A 22,844-nucleotide genomic window follows, 5' to 3' on the forward strand; every position below is an offset into this window, starting at 1 on the left:
ACCTAAGCAGTTCTCTCCTCAAGGTTCAATTGAAGAAAAGTGTACCCAGTTCAAGAATGTGCTTCGTTGAAGAAATCGCAATCCCCTGAGTTGTCACAAGGTCAATACTTATACCAACAACAGGGTTCTAGTGCACAGTGTGAAACCATAAGCTATAATCAATCCCCCATGAATTTCTGGCTCGAGACAATGTGCATGCTAGCATAGTCCTGAGTCATACTCCCATGAGTTCACATCCTCACTGTTCACTTTCTTCTGCTCCATTCTAGGACATGTGACATCATTCGGAAAACCCAATATTTAATGACAAGGAGATATTTGAATATCATTTTGTGTCCTGGAGTGAGACCATCATCGCGACGTGCTTTCTTCATGCCTGGCTGCCACAACTGTACCAAATCCTCACACCTTCTCTTATTTTTGTCTATGGCTGTATTTTTTCATGTGGACTGAAACCCTGACTGCTCACGTATGTCTGGAAAAGTACTATCTTCTGCCTGCTCTCATTTGATTCATTCCTTGCGATTATCACTTCGATACTCTACCAGTATCTTGTTAAATCGATGCTTACATCCATCGTCTCATTGCCTATTATCCTTCTCATAATGACAATTCACTTGTGACTTTTAGAAAAGACTGGACTGGACCTCGTAACATTAGCTCAGCTGGGTGTTGAAGAGATATTGCAGAAAGCAAACAAAGCAATACTCCAGGAGAACATGTCAGATATTCATGACTCGCCCTTCTGGAATGCATTCCTTAGCCCTGATAACCTTCCTTTTATGACAACTGGCACAGGTAGTGGGGAAGGAAGGTTTATGTTCAGCTTTGGAATGGATGGCTTCAACCCTTTTCAAGTCAAAGAGGCTAAGCAAACCACATCATGCACTGCTATATACCTGGTTCTTCTCAACTTCCCCCCCCCCCCCCCCCCCCCCCCCCCTCACCTTCACAACCTTCCTGAAAATATGTACTTTGTCGATGTCATTCCTGGACCAGGCCACCCTCCGCTGGATGCCATAAACCATGCTTTGGACATATTGGTCGACAACCTCTTAGACTTTTGGCAGCCAGGTGTTAGATTTACATGCACACATAACTTTGCTGGGGGTTGTCTCTGCAGAGCAGCTTTGGTTCCAGTTGTCTGTGATATGCTGGCAGCACAGCAAGCAGGCAGTTTCTCAAGTGCGACATCGAAATTCTTTTGCACGTGTTGCAAGTTAGCGATACAAGACATCAACAACCTCAACAGAGATAGATGGCCTAAATGTGATGTTCATGATCATCTCATGGATGCAACAGCTTGGAAGAATGTGGTGGCTGTGGAAGACCAAGTGAAGGCATTCAAACGGACCTATGTTCACTGGTCTGCCCTTCTTAGGCTACCGTACTGGAATACATATGGTAGTTGAATCTATGCATATGGGCTCCTTGGGTCTTTTCAAGAAACACTGTCATGTTGTTTGGGGCATTGATGTACAATTTGAAGGAGGTGACAGAATTACCATCAAAACGCCGCCCGAAGATTGTTCCAGCAATGCCATCCTTCTACATTGGATATCAATCATCAATGATATGCCCAAAACCAAAGCTCTGAAGAAGCAGCTGATGAAAGCTACCAAAATTATATTATGGTATATATGCTACGACAACGACCTTCCCAACACAAAAACCAAAAGTCAGTTAATTGATGAGATTGTGGGTTGGGTAAGTGTATTTTTCAATGCAGTCCTCTACACCCCTCAAACCTGCCCCCTTCAGCATGAAGTAATGGAGGATTTTACCTTCCACCCCCAACTTGACATTGAGGAAATGATGCTACAGGCCTCCATGACTCCCCTTCCCTAGGCCTGCTGTTGCTGATACAACTGCTCCAGATCATTTTAGTTTTTCAGTTCCTCATGGCCCAACCACCTCTGGTTTGATGTCTCCTGGAAATATACATGCTACGTTGTCAGTGATGTCAGAATTGTATTATACACCACCTCAAATGCTTGGTGGGTTTTCCGGACACCAATCACTCATGCTCGCATTGTCAGTTCAGTCTTTCCAACCTGTCACTAACTTGCTGAATAAGCGAAGGTGCAGTGCACCTTTCATCTTCGACAAGGATCTGTATCGAGAGAAGTGGGTGAACTGTTTGAGAATCAGTTGAACCGACTCGTGAAAACATATCCCAAGGCCTTGTGCACAGACAAGGGCATTCCTTCGACTTTGGGTGGCTATATTCCTGCTATCATATGCTTATAGCCCCAATTTTAGATGAAAGATGTCGAAAATATACCATGACCACCATGGCATGTCCTCGGCAAGTCCATTATGGAAGAAGTTCAGAAGGGACATACAATGTGTTCTTCCACTTGCATTATATCCAGTACTGCTAGATTGGGGAACCTCCCGATGAGGAAAACTTAGTGCTGATCAATGGAAAATGATATGTTCAATTCATTTACTGATTACCCTGGTGCACCTTTGGGGTTCTGATTTAGGACACAAGAGGGTGATGTTGGAAATTTTTCTTGATATGGTCAAGGCTATAGACACCACCCATAATCGCACAATATCTACCATCTTCGTTGACTCCTACGAACGTCATGCTTTTCATTATCTTCAAACTGCCCAAATTTTACATAAAGATTTCAAAATGAAGCTGATTCATCAAATTTCCCTCCATCTAGGCGTCAGGCGAATTCATGCGATGCATAGGACCTATTCATTCATATCGTGTACCTGCTTTTGAGCACCTCAATTTTTTGATGCAGCAGGGAAACACCAACCTGAAATCCGGTAAGGCTAACATTTTCAAACTGATGTTCCCCTTGCTGCTGAGCACATACTGCAGGTGAACTGGGAGTCTACATTCACATGTACCATCACACAAGCATCTAATTTCCTCGTGATATTTAAAGGGGATCCTGATATCCACAAGCAAGCGCCCAAACTCATTGAAGAGTACCACAAGATTGAAAGGGAAACAAGGGCTGGTGTGGGAATCTTAGCTGAGGATCTCTCCTTCGACAACGCTGTTGATCACAGTCAGGAATACTTCCCTGACAATAGTATTCTGGAGCCATTCAGCTCGTACATTCTCACTCATGGATGTGACGAACACCTAAACTTTCGAGATTGGGCTTTCAGGGATCTGCACAGAACGGCCATCGACAGCATAGAATATTCCATCCACCAGCTGTGTGGAAGCCCTGTCCTCGTCAGCCACTCAATCCATCCAGACATTCTCACAGTAACTACCCAGACACAATGGATTTTCACTGCACAGCTCTGTGGGAGCCCGAACAAAGGCATATATATTGCAGTTAGACTGTTGTGTACTATTGGGAGCCTGAGTATAATGCTGCCTGTTCCAGATATGTATAGGACATTCGACATGGGGTTTCTGATGTCTTTAGAGCTGCAGCTGCCATCTGGCCTGCAGGTGATACAGACAGATTAAATTATCTGCCCTTTATCAAAATCAAGCTTATCATAGGTGGTCAATGCATTCAGCATGTCCTTCCATACAATCGCGTAAGTACAACGATTCCATCATTTTCTAAAGCTTGCTTATTTTCCTCAATGTTGGGAGGAGGTCACCTGATTTGGACTGTCAACCAATGTTTTTATCTAGCCCACTCGGAAGGAAGGAAGTGAGTTTTATTAGTCGTTGGTGCTCCTGAACAGAAACATAATGATGTCCATACTATGGGTAGATATCTAAAAATTACATTCTGCAAGTGTCAATGATAATCGGCAGATCTCTACCTGCTACAGGACCAAATGTTGAATATATTGAACAGATCCATCTGGAAAGACAGTCTGAGAGATATCAGAGTTATATGCGCTTTTTTGGGTAGAACAATCCTGCAGATTACTCTGTATGGAAATTCAAGTGGAACTTGCATAACAAATGTTTGAAACATCTCCTTGTAGTATGAATGTCATTACATTTCTGTTCAAGAGCATGGACGACTAATAAAATCTCCTTCCTTCTGCTAAAAACATGGAAGAGGCAGCATAAACAAACAAAGGCATTCCGTGTTCCTAACATGGGCAACGTCTGCATTATGTTGGATAGCTATCTATGAGGCATACTGGTCCTTACTAACTGCTGACCAAACTACTCCAATGCTAATTCGTTATGAATCTTGCAAGAATGTTGTGTTCTTTTGTCGGAATTTCTGCATTTGGCTTTTTAGACACAATAAGGGTTGAAATGCTGAAAGGCAGCCAGTGGCCTGACTAGGCCTTGCCAGATGAAAGTCCGGTCTGAAAGGCATTGAGTTATGTGACTTCGCCAGACATTCTGCTAAGACTTTGTCATTTTGAGGAACAGAGTGGCCATTGTTAGGGGTGTTCGGTTTGATAAGAGTGATAAAGCTCATTGTCACACAATTGTATTACTTAATAATTTCATTTACCTTATTAAGCTTCGACACTTTTTCTGACAATTTGTTTTCCAGGTACCCCTTGCTTTTGCACCTGTTAAAGCATGATCAATACCTGAACACCCAATGTTACATCCTTCTCTCTTGCAAACATCAGCCATGCTCACCTCCCAATCAAGTCCTGAAAGTGACTTTTAAAGGTGCCTTTTCTTCAGACTCCCCAAAGGAGCAGAAGGTGAGGATGACATTTGGACTCACTGATTCGAACACATGGCATCCATCTACATAAACGAGTCAATGTAACTTTTTTCAAAAAAATCTGAAGGAAGCATCATGCCAAACAAGTAGATAGGAAAGGTTGTCACCTCAGTAATCGTTCTTTGTCGTTTGGAACTTCACTTTTGAACAGAGAATAAGTATAGATTCACATATCATCAAGGATCATGATAGTCTAGATTAGTGAACTGCGACACATCTCGTAATGAATATTCTACTACTGTATATGACTCTATCATTGCTGTTATTTTAGTTCCTGATTCTTCAATTTTCTTCGGCCTCCTCGTGCCCTGCCGTCCTCTTTGTGTCTCCTTTGCCTTTATGGGATTTTGTTCTTCCTCTTCAATCTTCTTCAAGCTGCTTTTTTCCCTCTTGTTCCCATTGCTTCTTCTGTTCTTGCAATATCTCATTCAAAACCCCAGAAAGGGAGATCTTTTCACCAGGATCAGAGAGTGCTACACCCATTTCCAGAAACATTTTCAGATCCTCTACATGAGGTAAACCAATGAACGTGACGACCCTTCTGGCATAATTCTGAGCCAGAGAAGCCCAGGAACAATGAGCCACTCTCTTCCATGAATGGGACAATGCCTGCTCATGAAGCCTACACACAATTTTTTCAGCAGCCTGATCTTTGCTGAGGGGGAATCCATATGCTCTGCAATGTGTTGGAACATATGACATGGGGTCCAGTACCATAAGCAAAAAGGACGCTAGGCTCCATTTATAGAGTGCTGAAGATCTCATCAGATGTGAAGAGCAGCTATGTTGAGAAAATGGTGCATATGCTTATCGGGGTGTGTCAGTAGGTACAACATCATATGTACCAGTGCCTCGTACACACATTCAGGATCGTGGTCAAGGTTTGTCAACCAAATACCTCCCTCAATGTCATATAAACAAGATACTTCAACTTGGTGCATAGTGGCTAAGGACCAAAATGATGCTCCTCGGGTGAAGCTAGGCTCTGGGGTATATATGGTGTGGACTGTGCCAGAAGGCTGGAAGCTAGGGAGCATCGTATCAGTGCTGTTCTACAAATAGACAGAGTGGCATACTAGCAATCTCCTGGTAGCAAAACTAGAGTAAATCCCACACACAAATCTTGTCCACATCTTAGTTTGTCATGCTCATTGATATTGAGGGCATCATGGTAAAACTTGTATACCTCATTGCGACAGAGGGCTCACATAGGTAAAATCGCGATCCAAAGTTTGCAACCTTGTTCTGCGGCTATAAGCATAATCTTACCATCTGCATCATGGTGTTCATCAGTCCATGTGAGGGCGTGATGAAGAAGCCTCCAGTTTATATCAGCCTATTGCTCTCTGGATAGTCCATGTGGCCAATTGTACTGCGATGAGATATTATTCCAAGCGCCATAGCTGTCATCCATGAGACTATCTGCACATCAGAAGCAGCATTAGAAAGCAAGAAACAAAGCATGGACCCAAAAGGAGGGGGGGCTCCTCGATGTGACATGGGACCATCAAGGATCTTTTCACTACATGTTGGATCAGTGACGCCTTCAATGAACTCGGAATGCAGCATCTTCTTGAATGGGTCAGCAGGTTTCTTCATGCTTTGCAACGTATCTGTGGCACTGATTTGATGCAGGAGCACACTGAACATGCAGAACACATACCATGGACCTCGACGAGCTGTGCAGGCTGAACATTCCAATGCTTTGCCATGTACTCTGATGTCAATGCCTCGACGATGTCTGGTTTGCGAAATCCTTCTAGTTTAACACCTCGATTGTGTGCTAAATGCTTGAGAATGGTGTTAATCAATTGCATATCGTCTGGGAAGGGTGGGTGTATAAAGATGATATGCTCATTGGTATCTTCCAGAATGAGATGACATGAGGCCTGGCTACGAACATTGTCAGCATGCTGTAGATATATGAATGGATTTAACTCCAGGAAACCAAAGGACTCATGTGCTGAAGTAAATTTTCTGATCCTTCAGGAATGTACAGTAGTACAATGTGAGCCGGGGGTATGGAAGAGTTGCCAGGCATACGTATTTGATGCCAGGATATGGTTGGCATGTCGTTGGATACACCAGAAGCACTGACACCAAAATCTGTTACATGGCGTGGGGGCATTCTGAGGTCGCATTGGATCCCTTTGTCAGTGCTAGAAGGAGCAGGGATGTCAACAACAGGACATGGTCCTGCCGAACATGATGCTGATAGGTTATTGATGGTCTTGATGGAGGGAGACCAAACCCTAATATGAGGAGGTAGATCAGGATTGCTTGGAATGTTCCAAGAAGCCTCCTCAGTGCGCTTTTGCCGTTTGGATGGACCTGCAGCAGGAGCTTCACTTTCTACTTCGGATCTGCCCTCATCGTCATCAAAGGTTCATGCAGAGAAAACCTGCAGATGTACTGTTGCACATCCCTCTTCCATTTATTCTCTGTGGCTCGCAAACACCTTGAAAATGCATCGTTGCTCTCTCCTTCACGTTTTTGACAGGCTGTAATCTCTCTTTTACTCTTCTTCCTGGGGACTTCTGGAATGACTGGGTATCTGGCTTGGAGCTCTTCCTCAGTTACACTAGGATAGCCTCAGTAATTGTGAATTTACAAGCTACCACTATGTACTCTGGTTTCCTTCTCTTGAATGAAGCAATGCTATTGAGCTTATGAGTCTGCTCTTTGCATAGCATGTCATTGTCATGTCCTGGCCATTCCATTGGTGTGTCGTTGGTCAAAGGGCTTGGAGATGGAGATGGAGATAGCAGTACTAAGAAACACATTCAGCACATCCATTCTTGCATTTGCGCTACTCATAATTCACATAAATGATTGATTGACATCAAGGCATACATCTGATGTCTACCAACTAAAAATTGCAAGCCAAGCAGGGAAAGCTTATATAATCTAAACGATGTCCCTATACCAGACAGTGGTAGAGGTCACGTGGATTTTTTTTTTCTTCCTTTCGATCCACTTAAGCTCATTGTACTTGTAGTATGGTAAGTTTTCGAATTTTAACATACAGAGCTTGTATATATATTAAGACACCATGAATACTGCATTCAAACATCCTGGTCGATAAAACTGTTAAGCTAATCTTGAAACTGACACAAAATGACAGCTGTAAACATGTGAAGAGCTACCCACCCCATCTCGCGTGTGATGTTAATGGTATGTTGCTGTCATATAAGTGCAATGTGGTGTGCTCACTCTGATTGCAGTCTGCATTTCTGGATCTTGAAGCCGGTGTAGCTCATGATGGAGATGACCAGTCCTCTGACTCAGAATATGAAGGCGAAGATAACTTTATTGTTGAAGAGGAGGATTGGGACAAAACAACCGATTCACCGGATGTGGACCTCATTGCCAACTTATCCGCTCCATTTGTGGAGGAAGATAGATGGGGCAGCCTCTTGGAGAGGGCAAGAGCTTGTGCAAGCACCCCTGAGAGCCTGCCGAATGGTAGCAAAGGATTTGACCTTGGTCTTCTGGACGCTGCCCCTGAACTTTAGGTCCTATCGTGCATCGTGAGTAGAAAAGTTGAACTTCTTTGTTCATCTCTGATTGATCTCCAAGCTGGGCTGGGAGGAATTTGTCATGTTCCACATTGGGTGCTGCATTTGACCAGGACAGGGCATCAAGGCCCCCTTCATTATGCCACATATGGAGAAACAAGTGTGGCTAGAGGCCGATATGTCAGCCAATTTGAAGAGCTGGCTGATATACCTGGTGTTATCTGTCGCAATCAACAGGTGCTGCTTCATGCTATCTCCATCACAGACACCAGCAGAGGCCAATCAGGGATCATCCGTAGCATTGGCAAACAAAACTTAGAGGTAGAATTTGTTGAAGGACTTCTCCCCATTAGATGGGCCGACTATCGAAAGGAATTTAACATAGGGCAGTATGTCGAGATCTCAGAGGGAGCATTGGTGGATAGATGGTCCAGATGGATTAGTGCTGTTGAAGATGATATGTTACATTTAATTTCCACTCGTGGGTGTACAAATCACCAAGTTGAGGTATGTCACATATATAGAACTTCATCTCCATCTCATGGCATTTTCAGGTATGTGGTGTTCACCCCAATGCTGTCATTGCGATCCCTGTTCCACACAACTTGTGTGCCCTCTCAGCTACAACCTCTCTGGATGTGGAATCAACACACTCCATGCCATGGAAGGGGACTATGGTCCAGGTAACAAAGGCAGGCCATATATGGCATACAAAGATGGGATATGTGGTTGATGTAAACTGCATAATGGATCCTAATACTGATGTGCCAGTCTTACAAGTGCTTGTACAGCTCACACACTACAATCCAAATGCCCCCTTCCTTTCTCTATGGTTCTCATACCTTGATATCATTGAGGAGGAATCATGGCTACCCCTCAATGAAGCACAACCATTGCAAAATGACCATCACTTGTTTCATAATTTGATACTGGAAACCAACGTGCTGGAAATGAAGGGCAGACACGTTCTTCCACAACGTGAAGAAGAGCCAGGCAACGCTACTCCTCTACCAGATCCCTTGGAACAATGCCTCTCTCCAGCGTGGAATCCCTCATCTCCAGACCCACCGTCGCACTGGTGCCTTGATCCTCACCTCCCTGGTGCCAACTTCCATGTGCAGTACAATGGTTGCAAAATCATGGTCTTGGTGAAACACAACTACCAAGGGAAGATAGTTTGTGTCAGGAATGATACACCACTAGAAGAAGCCCTGGATCCCTCAAGAGTGCTGGCAATCCACCCTAAAACCCGGCACTATGACATGTTTTTGGTAATTTTGGGAGAGCATTGTGGGAAGTGGGTCAGGAGCATCAAATTTGAAAAGCACTCTCACAACGATAACTCAGATCTTGATTGGACTGTTGCTGTTGTTGTTCCCAGAGCTCCCTACCTCCCAGATGATGTGACTGACAAAAAGCTGATCTTGCACAATTCGAAGATGACCATTGCCGACGAGACCAAGGAATCTAAGGCATTGAACTTAAATTTGAAGAAGCAGTTACGATTACCTTCTCAAGATTACTAGTGATTGTTATGTTTTGTTTTGTTGTATTTATAGCCACTCATTGATGCAATTCCTTGCACCATCATCAATTCTCGTGGGTGCGGTTTCTGATTCCTCTCATGCGAATGGCCTCCGAGTGTGTCTGGCGATGCTGCACATACTTCAGGAGGACCTTAATCTGATGGGCAGTGCACATATTGCGCGAGCTATGCAGGCGATGTCCTAGTATAAATAGGGGCTGCAACATTTCTTTGCTGTCTGCTCCAAGTGTCAATGCATGCTGGTGCTCCATAGCTTCTTGCTATAGTGCCAATTTCCTGGCAAGGCTACTGCTACCATGTAGAGCTGTCACAAAGCTTCCACATGTCACACTACCTTTCCCTTGTTTGCCCCTATATTCATAGGTGCATACTTTGTCTCTGCCTTGGCATTGTCCAATGCAGGCATCTCATACAGCTAGCTTCATGCACAACATGTTTTCCTTATGGAAATCAGTGCCTTTGTTCTGATATTTCACCTTGCCATTGCTGATGCCATGAGGGAGTGTAGAATATTGATGTCCCTGTGGCTGTGCAAGCTGGCACATTAGTCCGAGTCTTGCTGAGTAAAAGTTTACTATAAGAGAAAGAAAGTACTAGAAGATACAGAAAGATATTTAAGTGGCTAGTTTTGTAGTATTCTGTACTCATTTGCCTTCCTTATGTTTCTTTTAAGGAGCACTGATGACTAATCAGACTTCCTTCCTTCCTCAAAACTGGTTTTTGATTGCCTATGATTGAACATGACCTGTGTTTAAGGTCAGAAAGCGGATAACATAGTAAAAGACATCCTCCTGATGGTTCAGAAAATACATGAGCAAAGTAGTAGTAGTAGTAGTAGGGGTGCCTCAATGGATGGCAGTCATTGTATGGTGTGTATTAATGCCATAAGCATGAATGCATGGAGGCATAATGTGATCCAGAGGAGGGATGGCAAACAAAACATTCTCAGAACTTTCCAGCGAGATTAAAAAGACTCTAAACCATCGCGCTACCAATATGCACTCTTCCAGTAAGATACCAACTAAGCTTCATGTACATATCATGAGAACATGTGCAGGTGAAAGATCAATGAAGGAAATCCAGAAATTGATGATGGTTGGATAGGAGAAATCCTGAACAGCTTCCGATTGGTGATCATTCAATGAGCAAAATGATGATGATAATGATGACATGGACTTTGTCTTTGCATCATGATATGTGTCCTGCATGTCAATTGAACCTCCCTTAGGCCACTTCTAAGTAGATCGTCAACTCAAACATATCCTCTGTACTGGTACTAGTGGAACTGTGTTGTGGGATTTGCTAGGAAGGAAGGAAGGAGGTTTTATTAGTCATTGGTGCTCCTGAACAGAAACATAACGACATCCATACTACAGTTAGATAAAAATAAGATGTACCACTAATAACTGCTATAGTACCAAACCTAGGCAATTGGATGCTATAGTGCAAAACTGAATGGATAGCAAGACACTACGGTGAAGCTTCCGAAACCTGCCCTCACTCCGATCATGCCTGATTTTCTACACAGAGGAAGGCACTGAAAATTTTTCCTTATACCGTTTCCATAAGGTAACAAACTTTCTTCCTGCCAAAAATCTGATTTCCAAGATGGAATCATGGGAACCTTTTTCAGCTGGGGCCTAGAACACATGTGGTCGCAGAGGGACCGGACCATGCTCAACACCATCCTATGGATCCTCTCACAATGAGCCATCGAGGTTGGTAGGAGTAGTTTAATTCTATTTACCTGAGCTGTATCAGTGGAGATGGCCAATCAAGCACCCTGCACCTGCCTCTGATGTCACAGCTAGAGACACCAGACGTCAAGGCTTTGAAGTTTGAATTACATCATTGCAGCGACTCGTTCCCAGATCCCCTGGGAAAGTCTTCTGGGTTCTTTTCCTTTCCAGGAGGAGAACATGTCTGGTCAGTTTTTTTGGCAAATATATGCTGTAGTTTTCACCCTTCCTTGTTCACTCCCCCCTGCTTGTACTCAACTGTGGCTCTCCACCCCTCAGCATTTAACTTCCCACCCTGTTTTGCTGCTGTAACTTTTGTGTCCTATGGGAAATGGAACAAGCATCCACAAGTTCAACAAACATGGTTGACCTGCCACCAATCCCTCCCGAACCTTGTCCACCCACGCTATTGGAAAGTGAAGAACAATTCGGCAACCCTTTCAAGTACCCGCATGAAATCTCAGAGATCATCTGCCCTCTTCTACTCGCTGACAGTGGTTGTTCCACTACTTCAGAGATTTTGTCTGTTGTAGAGCAAGTTCATCCACTGCTGGTGAGATGGCCACACATCTTCTTACGTGTTCATACTAATTGAGTATTGCTTTGCAGGTGGCCTATGTAGAAGAGTTGAAGAAGAACAATCAGAAAAGCGATCGCATAGGCATACTATTGTGCCAAACTTGTTATTCATTTGCTTGTCAAACCCCTCCCTGTCACCATAAGATGAAGGAGTGGAGCATTTGGGCCCCTACAGCCGAGGAGTATGATTTGTTACCTCCAGACAAGGCTAGTTTCCTTTTCTTGCATTTTGTTGCCTAACTTATGCACTACTCTTTGTTCAGGCCATTGATGAAACTGAACAGTTCTCTGTGACACATCGCTACAAAAATCGCGAGGCACAGTACCTCAAATACAAGATGGAGTGGATCGAGAGTGATAAAGCATACAGAGATGCGCTTAAGAGTCACGAGCAAGCCATAAAGCTTCACGAAAAAGCCAAACAGACTAGAGCTGCCACAGAATTGAAGGCCAAAAAAGGTCTCAAGGAGAAGAAATTGAAGCTGCTTGCTGTAGCTGGACAAACCAAAACTGATCCCAAGGCTAAAGCCTCACAGAAGCCAAAGAGATACGGACAATTTAAGGTCCAAATGCTGGAGAGCATGTGTTAAATCAGGTCGTCGATAGCAAACCCTTTGAAGAGATGTAAGTCATCTCTTGCTTCTAGGCAGCTTTCCATCTCTTACACTTCATTTCAGTCATTTACTGAACCTGAAAATGTCTTGAAAGTTGCTTGTCTTGAGGCATCAAATCTGCATCAAATCCCACTCCCACCTTCGGAGACAAATGATGCATCATCTGCCAGCACTTTCTCTTTCGACCCGGTCTTGCTTTCCCGTGTATTGGATTTAGGACCTCCTGTATGTAACTTCACCTAGTGGAATTTTATGACGTGTCAGCTTACATCTCTTTCAGCAGCGGGCCATGTGTTATTCTTGCTTCATGGCTGGTCATGGGGTGTCCTGTGACCATGATGAATTTACTTCAGGCACTTGCATGTGCTGCCACGATGGTCATAGAGGCTGCAAATCGCTTGCCTGCTCCCCTGGCGACCAAAGGCAGTTGGTCAATACTGTCTTTCAAGCATCCCATAGCAGTAATGAAGGTGAGTAATTATCGCCTTTTCTGATCTTGACACAAATTCACACATCTCTCAGCCATCACTCATCAGGTAGCACAGATTGAACACTGTCAGTCCTTAGTATCTGGCCTGTCTCAAATTGTTGCTTTCGAAGTCAGCAACATGAAGGTGCTCATTAACAACTTGATGAGTAGCCTGCTCTCGATCTGACAGGATGGAACTCCAGGAGATTCCATTCCTGTATTGAAGGAGATGGTATGCAAGTATCCTCTTCTTCAGCGCTTGGTTGAAGTGGGTTTGCTCAAATTGAATGACCCCAATCTATCTCCTGCATACATTGGTCACCTGGCAAATGATCATACATCTTCAACGAGTTCAGTGTCCACAAAGCCCAGTCCAGAAACCATGGAAGGCAGCAGTGCTAGCAGCCAAGGGACTGATGATGAAGTAATGGAAACCTAAGTTTGTGGGATTTTGTCATACATATTTATATTTGTAATGCGCAATGTTATGTAATGAAGTAAAGCCTTCTCACTATCAAGCTCCTTGGTCAAAGTACAGTGCCACAAATGAAAAATGCAGGTACCTCATCTGGTGAGAGACCAATTCTCGCATTGTGTTGATTAGAATAAGGTTATCCATTAAAGAAAAAATAGCTGGAGTTCACAATGTAGGTAGTGTAACTGCTCTACTCTTATCGCTCTAGCTTGCTCTAGGAAAGGCAGATGGCTAGATATGCCATGATTGCAAAACCCCCGATTTAGGATTGCCCCTTTCCTTGAAGATGGTGCTCCTTATAGGCTATGTACGACACTTTCAAGTCCAGTAGCTGGTATACCCCTCCTTGCACCTTGCTCACATCAACTGCGGAAGAACCTCCACGTCCTTACACTTATGTAGTTTGACCTCATACTTTGCTGGAGCACCATCTGACAGCTGACGATTGACAGCATTCACTAATATCGTGCCATCAAGGTTAAAATTGCAACATGAGATTGGACCTTCACAGATCTGGAGTGCTAAACAAGAAACTGGGTTAAGGTATGTGGGTACGAATTCAAAAGACCCAATGCAATTCCTCAAAGCCTTTCAGCAATCCTTATCCCAGAACTGAATAGTTCTATCAGATCCTGAGGACTTTAATACAGGGCATTCAAAATGATAACAAGTAGCAAATTACCGCAGGCAGCAAGCATCCCATGGACTGGATGGAACAATATATTGTTCATAGAATGTGCAATAGCTTTGTCTCCAGGCCATCATTTGTCTTGACATGGCAGCAGAAGGTGAAGTTACTGCTGTGTTAGGTTGTAAGCACAACCAGTAACTAGAAGCTATTACTGATGTCAAGTTGAATTCATGGACGGTGGAGCTAACGAGTCAAATGAGCAACTATGAAACTGATGCGAATCCGGCCATACCAGATAGCCACTCATCCATCTATGGCAAGGTGCAACAACCTAGTCTCTCATAGACAGAGACCTATTGATCGGAGGGAGGGATGGTCTGTATGTAGTCTGTTGTTTATGTACCCCTTTGGTAGCAGTTCAATTTTATTACATAATGGCGCCACATGAGATTTTGACCTGTTCACTTACTTCTTCATATCGACACGATTTCAGTCATCTCTTTGCCTGACAAGGATTAATATTTCATTTATTGACTTTCTGTAATCCTAATATACATAGAAAACCCCGAAAAATAGTCTGATATTCACTTCAATATGACAAGTTGAATGATCAAGTCCTTTTGAGTCTATCCAGAAGATTTTTGAAGGCATAGAATCATGTTATAATGAAAAGAGAAGAGAAGTACTCATCGAATTGAACACACAGTTGAGGGTCCTTTGAATCCTGACAGGAGCCTTGCGTGATTTGCACTCATAGAACTATATACACAAAATTGAGACTTTCCGATGTCCTTCTGTGAATCGCTTCCCCCCTACACCCACCTTCTCAATGAATGTCCTTCTCGTGAAGGCATGTTAATGTGGGAGCTAGCATGTCCAGAAGTTGTTTCACCTCTGGATTGGACAAGAATGTGGTGAGACTAGCACTGGTATGTTCCTATGTCATGGTCAATTCTAGCATTTGGACACAGCAAAATGATGCGTACGCATCGTGGCACCCTCTGCATGGAGACCAGTCTCATCTCTCTGATGGAATCTATCACATGCAAGTCAGTAGTTTTTGGATGCTGAGGCCAAAAGTGTCTAATTTACCTCAGCTGTGTTGAGATCAACCTGCGCACTAACCCACACATTTCCCAGAGCAGTGTACTTTTGCTGGTATGCCTTTTCCCCAGCCTCTTGTTTGGACAATGGTTTGATGGTTCCATCATCAGTGTGCACCTGCGCAACCCACTGCACTTTCGGTTCCCAGTTGAATAGTTTCCAGGAAGTTGCCTCATATATAGTCTTCCAACTATCTTATGAAAGTGGGTTGTGGTTTGTATGAGCAAGTAACGGAGGGACATACTAAGTTGGCTGGTTTTTCGGGTGGTTTTCTCTCTTTCTGTGGAGTCAAATACATCCCCTCCTTCAGTGGCATAGGGGTTGAACATGTCTGGTGAGTAATTAATTGCAAAAAAATTTACAGATTTTGTGAAATAGTATACCTTTCATTAACATGCCAGGGTAAACAGTCAAGAATGGTCACAGTACACGTCATATTGGGTTGAAAGGAATTGTCATGTGCTCATGACGGAACACAGGAACATGGGTCCAGCATGTCGGCAGCATCTCAACTCTAGCAGAATCTTGGCAGAATTACGGATACTAACAGACTGCCCTCTCTGAATGTCCTCATGTCATACTGCAACTAATTCAAAAGGAAAGAACAAGGATGTACCTCCTCCCGTCAATGAGATTGCGACTTGTGCTAAAGTTTATGGCATGCTTATCCCCCCCGATGTTCATGAGACCACCAAAGCACCTCGATCAAAATCTCCACTGTGCTGCTAATATGGCTGCCAACATCCTCCCTGCATTTTGCAAGATTAACTGCTTGCAAATCTATGTCACTAATACTCTGGCTGCACATGAGCCTCCTGCCATTGTTAGACTGGCCGCAGAGATTGCTGTCATTAAAGATGGTGTTCAGAGCTCTGTTGGAGATGCTAATGGATGTATGGATGGGTTTTTGGTCATGCTTTTCACTGATCAAATGGTATGCTCCCTATTCCTCTTCATATTCTTCATGACTGATTCCAATGAAGCTCACACCCAACACCAACTCTGGCTGCTACCACCACTCCATTTGTCAGTGGTCCGTCCAGTAAGGGAGACTCCTGCTGCATGGCTGCAGCCAGCGTCACATCTGTGAACACATCCACTCCTTCGTTCATGTAGGATAACTTATGGACATCCTTTTCTCTCAATGAACCTGTCTTTCCCAAGGTCGAATTTCGTGCCAGGACACTGATGGGGCAGAAGAAAATCATGATAAGCATCAAAGTTAGTCTTGTAGTTGTCACGCTCATGGAACCACATAAGAGGGGTTATGACCAATCCTCGAATTGCTTATGACAGTGCATCCATCTTTTATTCATTCTCAATATACCCCATTATGCATACAAAATTCTTATGGACAAATAATGGAAACTCTGATGCACTCAAGCCCATTATATCTTGATGTATACCACAACAGAAGGAGGATTACGTGACTTCCTTTCACTGATCAGCAAGAGTACAAAGTCCCTTACATCCTCAAGTGTTATTACAGGTACTGAGAGCTCCACTATTGAGCTGTTGGTGTATTAACCTCTTATTGAGGCTGTAGACAATGTTGCAAGGGACATGTTATGTTCAGTGGCCAAGGAACGTGTCAAAGAAGGTAAATGAAAGGAAAAAAAAAAAACACAGACGTGACTTCATCACGTGCCAGTTGATTGGTCATCTCTGGCTTACCTGGGGCCCAGTTAATGATCAAGTAAGATCAGCAAATAATTGGTGTACACTGCCATTTGACACATAGTTAAAACTCTTGAAGTGTTGCATGATGTCATAAAGTGAAGATTCATTCATGAATTATCAGAAGAGACCATTTATGACTTGCATAAAGGTCAGGAACCCATCGTAAACATTTCCGTTAGAATCTTCTACAAAATTCTTGTACCAAGTTCACGCATCACCAGCTAAAAATGTTGTGAGTGTGTTAGTACATTGAACATCAGTATCTGAGACTTGAGAAATGCCTGAGTCATCCGTGAGGTAGACAGGGCCACAGATATTCGCAATCTTTATCAAGCGAATGACTGAGAAGAGCCAATTGTCAAATTCAATAATATCCAAGTTCCCTCAGAACTTGTGGGGTCATGGAATACTTTGCAGAGGTGTCTGTTGGACAGGAAAATTGAGTCCACGTTGAGGCGTAAGAAGGCTCCAAGCTATGAGACACTGGAAACACTGGAAAATGGCAAGCATGACATCAGCCTCACTGGGAAACAGGATGATATTCAAATATTTCCTTGTCATTAAATATCAGATTTTCAGACTGATGTTGCAAGTCCTGAAATGGAACAGCAGAAAGCGAACGGTGAGGCATGCTATTGGAGGATGACCACGAAGCTGAATGTGGGTGGTGGGGACTAGACCCTGAATTTGTGGCAACACGACTCAGGAAACTTGAGTCAGCTGCATTTACCTGACCTCGAGATGGATGGGTCATGCTTAATATAAAGCAGGCTTTTCAGTTGGAAGGCTGTGTGTTGGATTGATTTTCAGAGCTCTCCCCCTGTCAGAATTAAAGAATCATGTAGATTAGTGGGAGTCAGAGTGATCGATTATCAATGATTATGAGGTCGATTATGAGTCTGATTATGAGTTGTAATTGTCATCATAATTGCTCTGACTCTGACCGTGTACCGATTATGGGTAACAATTACATTGACCCAAGAATTATGTAAAGGAGAGGATCCATAATCGCCGTTCATAATCGGTGCTATAATCATATAAGCACCTCCAGAGTCGCTTATATGATTATAGTCAATTAGGATTATTCCCATGATTATGGACCTCATAATTGTTTTCATAATCGTCCCATAATCGTTTACTCCCACTACTCCTCCTAGCATTTTGTAACTAGGAAGGTACTGTATTTTAAACAGATGAGTCTTCTGAAGCTAGGCATACACAAGCATCTTGACGTCGAGAGAATGCGACATCAGATTCTCTAGGTTGTAAAGGAAGACTTAAGGTTGCAATAGCAGCCTTCAAATCATTATAAAAATTACTTACTACACCATGAGAAGTATCCTCAGGTTTTGTATTTTTATCACACTGAACTTGAATAGGATGGAAAGAAATCCTTCTATTCAAACTAATACTAGAGTTATCCTGTGCAATATCTATGATTATAAATGTACTACAAGGCATCATAGGCAACGGTACGTATAAGGTGTGGGATGGTATATTCTGAGGGACATGAGGAAAATGTCATGAAGCCAAAACAAGCTCCCCATGATCAAGTAAAGTGGACTTGACATGAGGAGGCGAGGCGAGAGGCTGTGGCAAGACATGTGGCACATTGTGAGCTGGAGGGATCGCTGCCAGGAAACCATGAGATTCCCAGGCAGTTGAAGAATGGATGGCACGCAATGCAGATGATATGCGAGCTGGCGCAGACAAGGGAAGTGAAGGCGACAGCCAGTAAGTCCCTTCATGAAGCAAAGGGGCAGATGCACATGAGCCAAGGTGCTTCAGGGTAGCTGCAATATGAGATCGGGCAGTGACGGGGAGGTATGAGCCTCAGGTACAAGAGAGAGGGCATATGAAGGCCCTGGAGGCAAACGCGATGACAACAAGTTTGCTACATGGGGTGGTGAGGTGTAGACCCATGAGCCAGCATGGCTTAGGTTGTGGCAGGCTGAGCCATAGTTGGCGATGGTGAAGAATAAAGATCCTGTTCACTTGGAGAGTGAACAGGTGGAGAAGAGATACAAGGTAACTTACCAGGAGCTTCCTCCTCATGATATCGGCGATGTCAAGCTAATTCCTCCAGTATCTCCTCATTGGATGCACAATGTTGAGATGTAGGTGATACCTGCCAAGATTGAACCTGGGGTAGCACAATCAGTGGTTGAGATGAATGAGTAGTGGTAGAAGCGGTATGACACCCCATTGACGATGTCATATGCATAGCAGTTGCTCCAGGGACCATAGATCCCAGAGCTGGTGGCCAGCAAAGGTTCCGGTAGAGTCGCGCTTGCATTCAGAGGGTGAATGAGCACAGTCGAGTCAAAAAAAGAGAAAAAAAAAGCTCTAGCAGGAGCATCGAGGTAGCAGCAAAGGCTAGGTCCGGTTGAGGTGCCGGTAAAGTCTTGTAGTGTGTCAAAAAAGCGTCAGGCAGGTAGACACAGTGTATGCGATGCAGTAGAGATGCTGGACAAGCATCAGAAGAAACTCGCTCCAAGCATATAAACATGTGCCCCGTAGCCTAAGCTATGGTGGAGGCAACCCTCCTAGGCACCAATAACTCAACACATAAAGATATGAGAAAATTGTACCATTGAAGGACTAAAAATCCCTCCATACACCTACTGTAGCTACTGGGGCTGGCCATGAGCAAACACTGCTGCATCTCAATACATAGATTGTGGGTTGCGATTCTCAAAATATGGAGTCAAAAAAAACTGGAGCAACTGGTTCATGTCGGTCCGATAGTACACATGATATTCACCTGACTTTTTCACAGCCACCCACATTATCTGCCAATTCGGACCTGATTTTATGATTCTCATCTCACTTTCTTGCTTGCAATGTCAAGGAGCGAGATGGACAGTTACGATGATGAACCTAAACTTCCGTGGCAATGGCAAAAACCAAAACTCTAGAGGAGTTCACGGCAAATGGCGTGTAGCGGCAATAAAGGCTTTGTTGTTGTGCGAGTGTTTCAGTGCACCTCCGTGTGATGAATTCCTCAAGAACGCAAGTATACACTGCGACTTTTCAGTCAGCGAAGTAGTACTCTTAACGATCGAGTACTAGAAAACATTGGCTGTAAGCCGGGAAGGGTCTCGATAGACGAGAAGGAACGGAATCTGGTATAACTGGGAATACCGGTAAACCATGAACGAAGTGATGGCAATTTAACTAGTAAAAGCCATGGGCGATGTTGACAGAATTAGAGAAAATGCCATCAAAGAGAAATACCATTGGCAAGATAACAAATACCGTGATGGCAAGAGACAAAGACTGTAGTCGAGAAACGAGAAACTGGCAGTAAAACGAAGATAAGATGAACTGGCGATGATATGAGGGGGAACTAGTGATGGCAAAACGATGGCTGGGACTGGACTGGACTGAAACTGAAACTATACTGAGGTTAACGATGGCAAAATGAAACTGATACTAATCCTGAGTCTACACGGAGACTATCCTATACTGAAACTGATGGCAAGATACCAAATACCATGACTGATGATCCTATACTGAAGCTGTTGATCGAAATTCCATGACAGATGCTGCTGGCAGCAATAACGATCCTAATCTGAGTCCACACGGGGACGTAACGATCCTGAACTGAACTGGGTAAAATGATGGCGACGTAGAAGGTGAAAACTGATGAAAATGATCCTGGCTGGTGAAAGTGAAACGATCCTGGCGGATTAAAAGATAAAAGCGAGTTGTGGACACCAAATTCCATGTATTGGTGCAATATGAGTGTACACCAATACCGTTAGAAGAAAAACCATGACAGAGAGTATAACTTGGAGTGACTATGTTGTTATTGTCTATCTCCTAGCGAGTACAAGCGATAACAGTGGTCGATAACATGGATGATGACTAGTGTCCAGTAACTCCTCTAGGAACTACTACTATACTAGCTTTTATACTACAAGTCCGGAATAAAATTAGAATACTTGAAACGAGTCCTAAGTAAGTTCTTAGTACATCGATTGGTAAGAAATGATACAAAACACGTGCTCCCAGAGTTCTAAAGTAACAGCACCCACATGGTTTTACCGCGTATAGACTTAATGATCAGAAAGAATTCCCCTGACATACGGACTCTTGGGCTGCTGTGTTGCTGCGGCAAAGTACACTGAAGGTAGTACACTGAAGTAGATGCATGCAGCATTATCTTGGCATTGTAACAGCCTTAGTAAAGTGAGTGGAAAGGTCACGGTATTAGGTCTTTTGCTGTGGAGTTGGTACTTTGACTGCGGCATTCTTCTAAATGACGCTTGATGCTGATGTCATTGATGGCTGTGCTGGGTGATCAATGATGGTCCTAAATCCATGAGATCTGCAATCAGGTGCCTGGCAGCATTAATGAAGTGGCGCATATTGATACGGAATACGAGCTGGGAAGGATAGTTGGCAGTAAGAGTGGGTATTGCCGTGATTGCAATTGTTGACTTTAGTGAAAGTCCGCTAAGTGGACAAGGCATTTATTATAATGCTAAAATCCGCGAATTCTGAGCGTACAGAGCCTTGAGGCTCATCAACGAGTCTAGTGGATACCGGTAATTGGAATCTTTAGCAGATCTTCAGAGGACAATTCATGATGCTGAAGACAATAAACATGATATCACCTATTTTGGTGACAGCAACCCCAGTTTGTCTGGAATCACCATTCAAATAGTATTTACTGGATTATGGGTAACATGATTACTTTAACTTGGCCTTTGATTAAAACAACGAATAGATTAAAAAGTCTGGATAATGCAGGATGGCTCTTTGACATGTGTATCCCGTTCATCGAATAGCCCTCTCTCTCATGATTTTACGGTGACACATGAAATCATCATCAAATGAGGAAAGTGGATAGAACTGGCCCGTCAATAGCAGCTGTGCAGAATGTGTTACGACAATATTGAAGATGTAATTCATATCCTGTTTGTATCATTATGCCCTCAAGATGCGACTTGCCTGGGTCGTGCTGCATTCCTGGACCCTGCTCATCTTTACCAGGATCAACAAGAGTGAAGTTGCTGGAGATCCTCTTCCATTGACTAATTAACTCAAAGGATCTTCTTGAAGCAACTGCACACTTCTTGTATAGTGTTTCTTGTTGAACAAGACACGTGATACCCGACTCTTACCCACCTTGATTACCTATATTGTACACCGCTCATTATGGACTCTTTCTTTTATCCATACTCCTATACTTCATTCCAACAGTATATCTACCTTGTAGTTACATCCGCATCCTCAGTCGTTTCACCCATACTGTGCCGACTGAGTTCTGATTACCTTGTTCATCTTACTCTATTTCTTCCGGTACCTTGATTCCCTGGCTGTAGTACAGATTTCATTATGCTTCAGTTCAGGAGCATCAACAGCTAGTAAAATCAATGTTCTTCCTTCCTGTCAAAGCAAGTCAGTATCAAACAGTACAGTCATACCAAAAAGCTCAGGAAGACTGAATCCTGTAAGTCTGGCATACACAAGATTCAGAGGATTCGCACCTTCCTTTCCTGAACACTCAGCAAAGTGAGATCGGCTTCCTTGGCTCACTGTCCATCCATACCACATTGCTCAGGGGGTCTCGGTTGTCCTGAGATTTGTTCTGTGGTCAAAGCAGATACTATGCTGATGCTCAATCTTCAGGCAATAAGCTACAGTTGTGTGATATTCATGATTATCCTATGTACCTACAGATCCACATCCCAAACCCAGTGGCCGGTGGAACGTCCACATCCAAATCTTGCCTCTATCTTGAATGAAAGGGTATCCTTCCCTTCATTCTGACTCGCGGTTAGAGACAGTGAATCAAGTGCAAGGATGCCCAACATGGTCCCATATAGGGGGCACTGGTA

At 43.6% G+C, this 22,844-nt stretch overlaps 5 protein-coding genes across 5 annotated transcripts; 4 read left to right on the top strand and 1 right to left on the bottom strand.

The window, feature by feature from the left end:
- Nucleotides 1-719: 719 nt before the first annotated feature.
- Nucleotides 720-992, top strand: EV420DRAFT_1673529 (uncharacterized protein; the record flags this gene model as incomplete). The annotated part of the gene is made up of 1 exon (XM_060479118.1): nt 720-992. A coding segment is annotated over one exon (273 nt), but the record flags the coding sequence as incomplete, so codon positions are not given.
- Nucleotides 993-1,422: 430 nt separating this feature from the next.
- Nucleotides 1,423-1,848, top strand: EV420DRAFT_1652632 (uncharacterized protein; the record flags this gene model as incomplete). Its single annotated transcript, XM_060478675.1, has 2 exons — nt 1,423-1,707; nt 1,762-1,848. 2 exons carry the CDS (start codon nt 1,423-1,425, stop codon nt 1,846-1,848), a joined length of 372 nt encoding a protein of 123 aa, XP_060322207.1.
- A 4,128-nt stretch (nt 1,849-5,976) lies between these two features.
- Nucleotides 5,977-7,360, bottom strand: EV420DRAFT_1652633 (uncharacterized protein; the record flags this gene model as incomplete). The annotated part of the gene is made up of 6 exons (XM_060478676.1): nt 5,977-6,058; nt 6,109-6,253; nt 6,304-6,529; nt 6,589-7,003; nt 7,054-7,221; nt 7,269-7,360. 6 exons carry the CDS (start codon nt 7,358-7,360, stop codon nt 5,977-5,979), a joined length of 1,128 nt encoding a protein of 375 aa, XP_060322208.1.
- Nucleotides 7,361-7,805: 445 nt separating this feature from the next.
- On the top strand, nt 7,806-9,889 carry EV420DRAFT_1487615 (uncharacterized protein; the record flags this gene model as incomplete). The annotated part of the gene is made up of 6 exons (XM_060470541.1): nt 7,806-7,814; nt 7,865-8,126; nt 8,156-8,170; nt 8,220-8,665; nt 8,713-9,683; nt 9,718-9,889. The coding sequence occupies 6 exons, from the start codon at nt 7,806-7,808 to the stop codon at nt 9,887-9,889; spliced, it is 1,875 nt and encodes a 624-aa protein (XP_060322209.1).
- A 1,915-nt stretch (nt 9,890-11,804) lies between these two features.
- EV420DRAFT_1652635 (uncharacterized protein) lies at nt 11,805-13,544 on the top strand (the record flags this gene model as incomplete). The annotated part of the gene is made up of 7 exons (XM_060478677.1): nt 11,805-11,996; nt 12,053-12,253; nt 12,307-12,605; nt 12,669-12,861; nt 12,917-13,106; nt 13,159-13,235; nt 13,296-13,544. 7 exons carry the CDS (start codon nt 11,805-11,807, stop codon nt 13,542-13,544), a joined length of 1,401 nt encoding a protein of 466 aa, XP_060322210.1.
- Between the last annotated feature and the right edge of the window lie 9,300 nt (nt 13,545-22,844).

This window comes from Desarmillaria tabescens (genome assembly GCF_030435595.1).
Source record: "Desarmillaria tabescens strain CCBAS 213 chromosome Unknown EV420scaffold_130, whole genome shotgun sequence".
Lineage (NCBI taxonomy): Eukaryota > Fungi > Basidiomycota > Agaricomycetes > Agaricales > Physalacriaceae > Desarmillaria > Desarmillaria tabescens.